At 45.5% G+C, this 12,729-nt stretch overlaps 1 protein-coding gene across 1 annotated transcript in view; it reads left to right on the top strand.

Annotated features, from left to right (window-relative positions):
- The first annotated feature begins 748 nt into the window (after positions 1-748).
- The window catches only part of LOC147692462 (uncharacterized), a 544,708-nt gene continuing 532,727 nt past the window's right edge, over positions 749-12,729 (top strand). Inside the window, exon 1 of the mRNA XM_086936792.1 lies at positions 749-875. Coding sequence (XP_086792918.1) covers positions 771-875 — 105 coding nt within the window. The 5' untranslated portion in view covers positions 749-770. The remainder of the gene's footprint in view (positions 876-12,729) is intronic.

Genomic DNA, 12,729 nt, shown 5'->3' with positions numbered 1-12,729 from the left:
TCAAAGACGTAACGTATACATTATTAGCCATACCTCTTACCAGTGAATAGTTCATTTGCAACAATTAAGTATTTATCACTTAGTGCCAGGTGCCTAAGCTGGCAAAATATGGCAGACTAGTGCATGCTTAAAGGGTTTCTGGATGAAAAAGGGGTTAATCTTTTTAAACAGAGCAGATGCGTCTGACGCATGTGTAGCAGGCATCTAACAGACTCAAAATGGACAGCAAAACAGAATAAAAAAGTCGATGAAAAATCTGGTAGCAATGCGAAAGGCAATGGAAATCCCACAGTTATTGTGAAAGGTATAAAAAATGACCAGTAGAGTACAAATATAATGAGCTGTCAGGTTCGATTTTTCCTAGAAATCTGATCAAGAATTCTTTTGCTACATGTTGAGTTGATTATTGTATTGAGCTGGCTGTTCATTTAAAGCAATGGAAGAGTTACTTCTCTTTGTATAGAAGGGTTGATAACATTTCTAGTTAAGTAAATGTGCATTGTGGGGTACTTTCCATAAAACAATGTATATGAGAACGAAATGTGGAAAAGCTGAATGTACAGAGAATGCCAAAGGGATATTTCTGGATCAAAAATGCCTAATGCTTCTCAGAAAATTCAGTAAAAGCCACCTTACCAGTGTTTCACACGTCATGAGACTCACTAAACCTATGAGACAGAATGCATCTGGCCTCTGCGCAGGAGAGGACATGAGGGAATTACCTGAATTTATTTGTCTTGCTCAACAGGAAGTAACACCTCCCCTGCACCATGGAAGTCCTGGAGCAAAGAGAAACTTCACATGTGATCATCCAACATCTGAAAGCTACTGGAATAAAGATAAAGCGATGGAAAGGAAGCCTCAGTGACCAGCAGGTAAAGGTTAACTGGTCCTTTTGGGGAGGTTGGATGCAAAGCGGGTGCATGAAGACACTGAGCCATATTTTAGTGAGCAGCAGGGTGAATGAAGCTGCTATCTCTTGTGGGAGGAAAAGGAAGTAACTGTATATGTTGCACTGGTGTGTCTTCCCAAGATGCGGATAAAGGAGTAGCGGCTCTGCTGTGAAATAAGCTAAAGCGAGTAATGAAAGGGGGGTATTGAGGCATGTTATTGTGCCACACAAATGCAGATAAAGAGATAACCACAGTATTCTGGAAACCTGGATTGCTAGCAAATGGCGAGTATAGGGCAAAGCCAGATCGAGAGTCAAGACAACTGGCAGGTGCTTGCGTCTGCCCTCCAAGGAGAGAAGAAGGAATAGAGTCATACTGAAATGTAGGTAAAGTGGAACCTGTTGCACTACTGGACAAAAGAAGACATTAATGGGTACAGCCTGCTAAATCTCACCAACAGCCAGCAAAGAGGCTGCCGTTCCTCTTAGAGGTCTGGCCCATGAGTGGAGTTGATGGTTGATGGATATGGAGATATGCAGCTACTTTCTCACGAGCAGTCAAGTATAAATTGTTCTTTTGCATATCTCGAGTGAATATTGGCCACACCCTAGCCATCAGAAGGGAAATGGATGATTTAGAGCAAGATAAGTATGTGGCGTATGGGCAGGATTTGAACATGGATCTTGTCTCCCTGACCTGTACTATTGAGGACGACTTGCAACATTTTAGTAGCAGTTTGCTCAGACAAACATCAGATGATTATTTATATTGAAGCCAAATGCTGGGATACTTACTACCTTGCCCGCATGTATCCTAACTTCCTTGAGATTTTCTGTGGACAAAATGCCACCAAAGTCATTATTGGGTACAGTGGAGGCTGCTAACAGACACGTCTATTGGGGAGGGGGTGGTGTTGATGAAAAAAGCGCCTATTTTGGGTACTGCTGCTATCTCTTCTCCATCTGTCCTTCTGTCCACGAATCAGGAAGCACACAGGCTCACAGATTCCACAAGCCAATCACGATGCTGCTACCACCAGCATGACAACAGTATTGTGATTTATCTGAGCACCGTAGTTCGGCCCTCAGACAGAGACTGGGAGCCTGTGCATGTTCTCTGCCCAGGGTGTGCAATACAGCTGGGTAGAGAGCATGCGCAGTGTGCATGACTGTTTGGCCGGCCCAAGTTGGCCCGGCCAAACAGTCATGTGCACTTGAGAGTGCCCACCGCTCCTCTCCCTACTCTGGACAGCCCCACCTGCACCTAAACCAGTACGAAACAATAAAATGATAACATTGCGTCAGAGAGCAGTGGGCGATGCTCCTCTGCCTTAGGAGGTGCCTCTGAATGGGTATAGCCTGCACTGATTAAAACGTGAGTGGGGGTGTGTTGGTCTGGGTATCTTAAAATGCTAATCCTCACCTATTGTGCTTTTTGTGGCAAGGTTGGCACTGTAGAAATACCATATGCATACCAATTACACCAATACAGATAATTAATAACCCTCAGGGTTGACCACAACCTTAGACTGAAATAGAACAGGCACATGTTTGCCTTCCTACTCTCATTTTGGTGAACTCGTTTTTGTTGGCTTTAGGACTCTGTTCACTTTACCACGTTCCAGTGTTAAAGTGCTCATACTCTCTCCCCTAAACATGGTATAATTGGTTTACACCTGTTTGGCACATTTAATTTACTTGTAAATCCCTTGTAGAGTGGTATACCATATACCCAGGGCCTGTAGATTAAATGCTACCAGTGGGCCTGCAGCACATAAAGTGCCACCCAACTAAGTAGCCCTTAAAACTTGTCCTAGGCCTGCCATTGCAGCCTGAAGGCAGTGTCGCACTGCCATGTCGACTTGGCATTTAAAACCCCTTGCCATGCCTTAAACTCCCCTTTTATTACGTATGTCAACCCTAAGGTAGACCCTTGGTAACCCATAGGGTAGGGGTGCAGTGTAAGTAAAAGGTAGGACATGTACTTTTCAATTATACATGTCCTGGCAGTGTAAAACTCTGTTTTTCACCACTGTAAGACCTAACCCTCTTGCAGGATAACATTGGGGAACCCTTATTACATTTAATAATCTGTAATTGTTCATGTATTCAGCGTGTGGCCTCTCGAGTGAGGAGATACGGGCTGCCTGACACCTTTTAGAGATTTCATCAGATGTGATTCATGTCTGTGTCAATGCCAAGGAACACAGCTTGATAGGTGAAGCCTGCCATAGGCAGATGCAGGAGTCGCGCAGTACAGTGTTGGCTGCCCATCTTGGACTGGTGCAGGATTCACATAGGTCTTTGTGGCCTAACAAGTTTTTGGTGCAAGATTCACATACCATTGCTCTTACGGCCCAACCACAGCTGGTGAAGGACCCACAACAGTTGCAGCCCAACACTAGCCAGTGCAGTTCTCACAAGAAAACACACAGAGAGAGGGAGACCCTGTGCAACTTTGGTTTCTTCCAGTTCACTCCCTAGCAGTAGCTCACTTTGTCTGGCTATTCCCACACAGGAACATAATGGGTTTCATCCTTGTACAGTGTATTCTCCTGCAGGCACGCTCCGCTCTCAAGAGGCAGGTAGGATTCTAGGCAGACCCTCAGTTCCAACAAAGTGCGGTGAGGTGAGGGATGTCCCCTCACTTCTGGGACACTGGCAGACATCAGCCCTGGTTACGCAGCAGTCAGAGTACTCTGCACAATATTCCCCACCTTGGTCATGTAGAATTTGGAAGTGACGCTCAGCACAGCCCCCTATGTGAATCTACAATGGATCCATGGATCCATAACCAAATGAAAAAATAATACACCCACTCACAACCCACGTACACACTCATACACCCACTCACATACTCATACACCCACTCACATACTCATACACCCACTCACATACTCATACACCCACTCACATACTCATACACCCACTCACATACTCATACACCCACTCACATACTCATACACCCACTCACATACTCATACACCCACTCACATACTCATACACCCACTCACATGCTCATACACCCACTCACATGCTCATACACCCACTCACATGCTCATACACCCACTCACACGCTCATACACCCACTCACACACCCATACACCCACTCACACACCCATACACCCACTCACCCACCCACACACACACCCACCCACACACCCACCCACCCACCCACCCACCCACCCACACACCCACACACACACCCACTCACACACCCACTCACCCATGCACTTAGGCATCCGCACAAGCACTAACACACCCACCCTCTCATACAGGCTCTCACACACCCACTCAGACAGCCATCCACCCACTGGCAAAACTCACACGTACACTCACTGGCACTCGCAATCAATCACATATCCACTCAGAACCACACAAACACTCAGAGCCTGCAGTCACTAACCCACCCACCCACTCTCCCATCCACTTACACATTCACACAAGAAATCACACCCAGCCAGCCACTGATACACCCACCCACTCACTCACACACACACACACAAAACCACACGCACACCCATTCACAGACCCACACAATACCATACCCTCTCTAGCTGTAGACTGACATAGGAACTCCACCAAGTCTATACTCTATCCTATATGTCATGTCATAACTAGTGTTCTTCCAGATGTAGACACCAGTGCCATAGAACCCACTATTGTATCAGTCGAAGCAGGTCCCTCACAGGGGAATTCTACAAACAAAGCTTGTCCAGCCCTGCTGCTCATTCTTCCTTCACTAACCAAGAGTTGGCGCCTAATCAATTCTGCTCTTCTAATGATATTATCTATGTATCCAGAACTAGGTTCACACCCAGTCCTAAAGTGGCAGCCTCTGAAGCATCTACTGAGCTGTCCATTATTTCTTGGAACGCGGTGGGGTTTTATTCTAAACTCCCCAACCCTGGGTGGCTTGCTTTTGTTGGAAGCAACAATATTTGTATTTTCCAAGAGACTAGGGCTGTGGATAGGGTGTTCTTAGGTGGTTACACCTCTTATAGTGTGGAAACGCTGGCGCCAAAGCGTGTGCCTATCTATTTTTGTAAAACAAAGTTTATAATTTGCACCCATAAACAACTGCTGATTGAGTCATATAATCAAAAAGGGATTCTGTTTAATTTCCCCTCGGTCTGATCCTAATTGTTCTAAATGTATACACTAGGTCTGTTCCCTCAGGCACTGATTCCCAAATCTTGACCTTGCTCTATGATACGATTGGTTCTTACCAGCCCCAGACTAAAATTCTAGTCGCTGGGGATTTTGATACACATTTGAACCTTATTCTCTAATCAATATTCTTACTGAAGAGGAAGATGCGCTCTGGGGAATTCCCTGCCTGGCCCACAAAATCTATTGTAGTCATTTCACTAATGCAGCCTTCCAGCTCACCTCCTTGGTGGTTGAGAGGAGCCTAAGGGCTTGCAATGGCAGGACTCATTCCGATCCTGATAGGCAGCCTACCTTTAAGTGTTGTTTTAGTCTGTGTCATCGACTACATCTTGGTGGACATCCGCTTTTAGTCACTAGTAGGCAACCTAGTGATTCCCTCCAGAACTGAGTCATCATTACCCCTTGATTTTATCTATGAGGGGCACTGTTCTTAAGAGACTTTCCCGGATGTTATTCTACAGCCCAAGAACCCCTAAAACAACCATAGGAGTGTACCCTGACCTAGGGTTCTTGAAGACAGTAATTTGCAGGCAAAGATCTATGAGCTATTAGTGCACTATCTTAAGGCCACAGAAAGGGTTTCCTTCCTCCCTGAGCATATTGCAGCAACACATAGCAAGTTCTAGGAGGCACTGAAAAATGGTTTTTAGTCGGGATTTCCGGCAACAACCCGTTTGTGAGGAGTAATAGAGGATGGTTTAATCTGGAGTTTACAAAAGCAAAGTGTGAACTGAAGATTGCCATTGGGGAGAGCAATCATTTAGATATAGTCTCAGCTTGAAACGGGTATAAGAGTGTTCTTACCCTAGCTAAACATGATTGGGCAGACACAGACTTGCAGGATCTATTGATGATCACTCAGAGAAACAATAGTCACTCCTTCTGGAAAATTGTAGCCCATGGGAGCTTAGACAGTGTCACTAGTCCATGCTACCACATTCAGCCCAGGATTTGGGTTAACCACTTTACTGTGCTTTATGATAAGGCAGAAATTATTTGCACTGTGACCATAATGAGGGATCAAAGAATGTCAATTTACCGATATATCCCCAGGCGCAAACAATAATATGGATCTTGCTTTTACTCTAGACGACACACTCAGGGCTATTTATAGATTTACAAAAAGCAAAGGTACCAGGGCTCGACCGGGTACCCGGTAATCTGCCAAACGCTATAGTGGATGGGGAGAAATTTTAGAGACGTGGAGAGGGGCAGAGATATTTGTTATCCACAAGAAAGGAGATGCCTGAGAGACAACCTCCAGCCTGATTTAAAACCTCCAGAAATTATTTGCCAAGCAAGTCTTGAGATACTGTCACCCTATCAAGCAGGCTTTCGTGTGAAAACTAGCTCATGCTATCGGGTCCTTAGGTTTAAATTACTTAACTGGAAGTATGTGCTGCTCAAATAACAAAAATTGTGTCTGGCGTTTGTTGACCTACGAGCGGCCTTCGACCTGGTGCCCTGAGAATTACTCTGGAAAGTCTAATTAGGGGTTGATGCACCTAGTAATTTGGTAAACCTTTTGGGGAGGTTGCAAGATGGGAACTATGCACAGGTCAGATGGGGGAAACGGGGCAAATTAACTAGTACATTTCCTATACGGCACGGGGTGCGACAAGGTTGTGTACTTGCGCCAACCCTGTTTTCCCTGTATGTAAATGAGGTTATCAACGTCCTAAGGGACTGTGAAAACTATACTCCAATACTAAATGGCAATAAGATACCAATTCTGCCATTCACAGATGATTTGTTTCTCCTCTCCAGAAGCTCTATGGGCTTACAGAACTTATTAGATACATTTCTGGTTTTCTGCTAAGCAGGGTGCCTAGAACTGAATGCAGAGAAAACAAAGTTCATGGTCTCTGGAAGGGCCAGGGGTAGGGTTGTCTGATTTGCTTAGTTGGGGACCAAAACGTCGATAAAATCTACCTTACCTTGTGCCACAGATCCAAATCTATACTTTGTTTCTACAAACAGACTCCGTCTCAGTCACTTAGCCCTGCCCTGGAGGTCTATCGGGCAAAAGCACAGAGCACTGTACTCTATGGAGCAGAGCTATGGGGTCAGGTTGATGCCCACAGGCTGGTGTTATGTGAGAACACATATGTTAGATCCCTTGTTCTGTTCCAGTTAGCACTCCATTGATCCCATTGTTTTTCAAAATCGAACTAAAGAGAATCAGGGATGTGGTTTAACTTAACCCCCTGATGTACTGGCTGCACTTATGGTCCATGCCTGAGCTAACTGACTACTGTGAGTCATTGAGGGAAGTTCTGAAGATCAGTGGTGCAAAATTAAATTCCTTGGCTTCTCCATGTAGCAACTTGGTGCAAGACATTAGGAGTAGACCAGCTGTGAGAGAGCCCAAAGAAAATAGGAAAAAAGTGTTTAACCACTCAGTTTTTAAGCTTCAAGCTATATCCTGTGTTTGAGCCCTTTTTAGACCGTATATCTCCACTGCTGGCCAAAAGCCAGTATAGAACGTTTTGCATGGGCTGCCTGCGGTTAAGATCCTTTACCACCTGGGTTAGTAATCACAACACATCTGTGTGTCATGCTTGTGGCTTAGGAACAGAGACTAAGGTACATATTTTGTTCTTTTGCACCAAATACTGTCCTGCTCGAAGATAGTGGATCAGACCAATCTGTTTAAATTTGGAAAATACATTACCGGGTTGCTTATAGGATCCTAAAAACAGATACTTCAACTTCTATTGTTTTGTCCATAAGTCACTTTTTAATGAATGTTTAGGTGCCAGAAAGCTGTAACTTCGATCGAGAAGGAGGCACCCCTGACCAGAGAAGCCATACGGTACTAGGTGAACAAGTTATTTACCTTTAGTAACAATACATCTGTAAGAGACCTATATTAGTTATAGATTCATTACCTTGGAATTACCCCCAGGTGTCAGACTGGATCTGGAGAATTTTTTTTCAGCAGTACCTCTGCACGTCGGTAGGTGGTATCTATCGACTCCGCGTTCGTCGTTTGCGTCCTGATCGCCGGAATGATGTTGCGGTATCTACTTAGACCCCACCTCTACGCACTGACGTCTGTTCTTTACGCAACATTCCATGCTAGAAGCGGAGAGCCATTCAAGACACTGACCACTGATGCACAAAACTAGGGCCCTGAAAGGGAGTCCTTCTAGAAGTCAGTCTGGAGAACACGGAGGATGGGTGGTAAGGAATCTATAACTAATATATGTCTCTTATAGATATATTGTTACCGAAGGTAAGTAACTTGTTCATCTGAAAGAGACTATTATTTATAGATACCTTACCTTGGAATAGATACCTCAGCTATACCAACCCTGGAGGTGGGTCTGCGAACTAAGGTCACGCCAGAAAGTCCTGGAGTACTGAACAGCCAAAGAAGCAGTCTCTCTGGACTTGACTATCCAGGCAATAATGCTTAGTGAGCGTGTGCAGTGATGCCCACGTGGGTGCCTGGCAGATGTCTCTGAGGGGAACTCCATGTCCCAAAGCAGTAGTGGTTGCCGCTGCCCTGGTGGAATGGGCGCGTAACCCTACTGGAGACTACTTTTTTGCCAAGGAATAACAGATTTTAATGAAAAGAACGACCCATCTAGAGATGGTTTATTTTTGCAAGGCCCAAACTTTCTTGGCACCAACATAGACAACAAATAGTTGATCATCCGCACGGAATTGTTTTGTGCGATCCAAATTAAATGCTAGCGCACGTTTTGGATACAAACTGTGGAGCCTCTACTCCTCCTTACAAGGGGGCGGAAAGAAGGTGGGCAAAGTGATTGTCTGTCCTATGTGGAAAGAGGTAACCACTTTGGGAAGAAAAGGTCAAGTTCGAAGGACAAGCTTGTCCGGATCAACAGCAAGGAAAGAAGGTTTAGAAGAAAGGGCCTGAAGCTCACTCACCCTACGAGCAGAGGTGATGGCAACCAGAAAAGCAGTCTTTAAGGTTAAGAGTCTTGGAGGACAATTATGTAGTGGGTCGAAAGGGGCACACATGAGGTAAGTTAAGACCAGATTCAAATCCCACTGGGGCATTACAAAAGGAATGGGATGAAAGAGGTGAGTAATGGCCTTAAGAAATCTATTTACAAAAGGCGACTTGAAAAGTGAAGGCTGATCAAGAAGGCAAAGAAACCCTGAAATGGCCAAAAGATAGCCTTTAAGGGTGCCCATAGCAGAGCCCTGCTGGGCCAAAGAGAAGGAAGAGGAGAACCTCTGAAAGAGGGGCAGAAAGGGGATCCACAGCCTTTGCTGTGCACCATACCACAAATGTATTCCATCTACAGGTGTATACCGTTTTAGTTGAGGGATGCCTGGCTGCCAAGATAACATTAAAGGCTTTGGGAGGAAGGTCAAAAGCTATCAACTGTCGCCGCTCAATCTCCACGCAAGGAGATGGAGGCTGTACAGGTTTGGGTGGAAGATCGTCCCCTGCTGTGCGACAGAAGATCCTCTCGAAGAGGCAGTCTGATCAGAGGGCTGATGGCCATGTTCCAGAGCTCAGGATACCGGAGTCTTCATGCCCAATCCGGAGCCACAAGAATGACTTTGGCCCGGTCATGCTGGATTTTCTTCAGCACTCTGGGCAGAAGTGGTATAGGTGGGAAGATTTATCAAAGACAACAATTCCCCTTGCGATAAAATGTGTTGCAGAGCGAGTGCCGCCTTGGAAATTCCAACACTTAGAACTGCTGACATTGCACGTTCTCTTCGGTGGTGAACAGATCTAACCAAGGTTCTCCACACTGCTGAAAGAGACCTTGCACCACCTCCGAGTGAAGACGCCATTCGTGATGGATCATGCACTGGTGGCTGAGTTTGTTCACCCTGGCGTTCAGGGAACCTGCCAGGTGTTGAACCACCGGGGACATGCCCTGATGTTCCAGCCACGTCCAGAGGCAGAGAGCCTCTTTACATAGGGTCCACGGCTCCACCTCGCCCTGTTTGTTGCAGTACCACATGTCAGTGGTGTTGTCCGTGAACACCTTCACTACTCTTCCTTTGACAGAAGGAAGGAATGCTTTCAGTGCAAGATGGATTGCCCCGGAGCTCCAGCATGTTTATGTGGAGCCCGGACTCCGTCAGAGACCAGAGGCCTTTGATCTGCGCCTCTCCCATGTGGCTGCCCCATCCCAGAAGGGATGCATCTGTCACCACTGTGAAATCTGGTTGGGTAAGGGAGAGGGATCTGCCGTTGACTTAATCCTGGTTCGTTAGCCACCACTGCAATTGGTGTGCAGTGCCCTCTGAGATCTGGATGACATCGGAAAGATTCCCTCGATGCTGTGCCCACTGGAACTTCAGGTCCCACGCAGAGCCCGCATATGCCACCTGGCATGGTTCACCAGCAGGATGCAGGAGGCCATGAGGCCCAGCAGCATCACGGTCATCCTTACCGAAATCCAGGTTAGAGGCTGAAACATCAATATGATAGCCGAAATATCCTAGACCCGCTGCTCTGGAGTATAGGCCCGAAACAGCACTGTATCGGGAAATGCTCCGATGAAAATGAGCTGAGAGGGAATCAGGTGGGACTTTGGCACGTTGATGGTGAACCCTAGTGAGTGAAGGAGGTCCGCTGGGAGGGAATCAGGTGTGACTTTGGCACGTTGATGGTGAACCTTAGTGAGTGAAGGAGGTCCGCTGTAGTCTGGAGGTGGAACTCTCCTTCAACAGCCAGTCGTTGACATAGTGGAAGACTGGAATCCCTGTCTGCGCAGATGAGCTGCGACCACTGCCCTTACTTTTGTGAACACCAGAGGGGCACTGGTTTTGTAACGTATCTAGGGCTCTAGTGTAATTTTCCCGATTCATGCCCTTATATAGGTATAACTTATCATATCCTTATATAGGCATAAGAATCATAACCATATTTAGACACCGCCAATGCAGTCCAAATACGGCATGGCTACTTCCACTAAGCTCCTAGAGTACAACGAGTTCTTGAAGACAACCAGCCTTCAGCAGCCCGGGAATTCCCCCTGCTTCAGTATTGATTTGTCCCAGAATTCCTGGAGCGAGTAAAGAAGTGCGAGTTCTTAGTGACGTTATTATGTCCACCCTTACGTCAAACTCTGCACCTTCCCGGTATAAATATGCCCACATCTGCCCTAGCAAACACAGTGGTTTTGTAGCAGATCCACTAACTACTTGCCCGACGCCCTGCTGTATGCGAGTGCCGAAGGAAGCCGACCCTCCCTGCTGACGCACTGAGAGAGATGCTGTCTTTTCTCCTGCCGAGAAATCCAGCTCCAGTGTTTTCCTGCTACCCTTGCGGGTTACTGGGAGATCGAGTCCTGAGAGAGAGATACAAGACCTCCTTCATTCTATAACCAAGGTACAGAGCTGATTAGACCCATAGAAAATTCTTGGATAGATTCTTGGCAGAAACTATTTAACTCAAGCTACACCTCACTTCTTCCCTTGTACTATTTTAGATGCACCAGTTGAGTACTTTTAGTCATTATTTATCATTGTATGTATTTTATCCATTTTAAGTATCTTATGGCTTAGAAACCATATAAATGCTTTTACAGTATTATTTCATAATACTCCTTTTACTGTACGCACTTTACTTCATAGCAAGTATTCCAATTGTAGCAATTCACTTCTCTTGCACGAGAAAGCAGACTGCTCAATAAATTACTTTTTTATTGAAAACGCCCGTCTCTCTCTTTCTCTGCACTTCTGGTGAAACGAAGCATGCACGATTGACTGAGTGAAATAGCCATCTATTGTTTCTGCGACTCTGGAGTTATTCCTTATTTCAGGGGGAACAAAGTTGTCATGTTATATGGTTGTCAGAGACTAATCCCTTGTGTATTCGAGAAAGTTTCTAGTGAACTCTGAGCTAGCTGGCACACACAATTAAGTCGAACATATTCAATAGAGACCTAGTCGACCTAAGTCCTACGTCTAAACTATCGTTTGTTATTCCAATGCGCAGAGCCTATTGGGAATATAGGAACTACACTACATGGCGCCCAACGTTTGGTAAGGCGATAATTTAACGCTAGATACTAGAGTAACTAAGTCGTGCTTTTCACACACAACCCCTTTTTCTGTAAGAACTCCAATAGACGTCTGGAGTGGGTAAAAGGTTAGTATCTGCCAGAACGAAGTAGTACGAGAATACTATGTATTAATTTTTCATTTATTCAACTTTGTAGGATAGTGTTCCAAAATATTGTGCACCTAATCTTTGTTTCTTTGAAACTTGCTCTGCAAACCTTCTGTCAGCAAAATGACAGAGTGACAACGAAAGGGAGAGAGCTAGGATAGCAACTCAACTATTGGAGGAAGACACAAGTCTTCAGCAAAACAACCCGGATGCAGTAATCATCCCGGTAAATGTAAGAACAAGTGTAACTTACAAACTAATAAATAGTGGTGTATCATCGAGAGGTGGTACAGTCATATTTGTGGTAGAGGCACATGAATATCGGCAGACAGAGGTATTCTATTCATGGATAAATGTTCCAGCAGCAAATGCTGTAACACACGAGTTCCACTACTACAAAGCAGAGGAACCTCCAGCGGAATACGTTCCTTTCGAGGACGTTGAAATTCCACTAACTTACCTGGAGCATCAGCTCTGGTTAAAGGCGCCCTAAAACATCAAAATCACATTACCAGGCTTGGTCCACTTGCTAGACCAGGAGCTACAT

This window comes from Lissotriton vulgaris, chromosome 9 (genome assembly GCF_964263255.1).
Source record: "Lissotriton vulgaris chromosome 9, aLisVul1.2, whole genome shotgun sequence".
In the NCBI taxonomy this organism is placed as follows: domain Eukaryota; kingdom Metazoa; phylum Chordata; class Amphibia; order Caudata; family Salamandridae; genus Lissotriton; species Lissotriton vulgaris.
The sequence above is the reverse complement of the archived record's forward strand: the minus strand, read 5'-3'. Positions and strand labels throughout refer to the sequence as shown.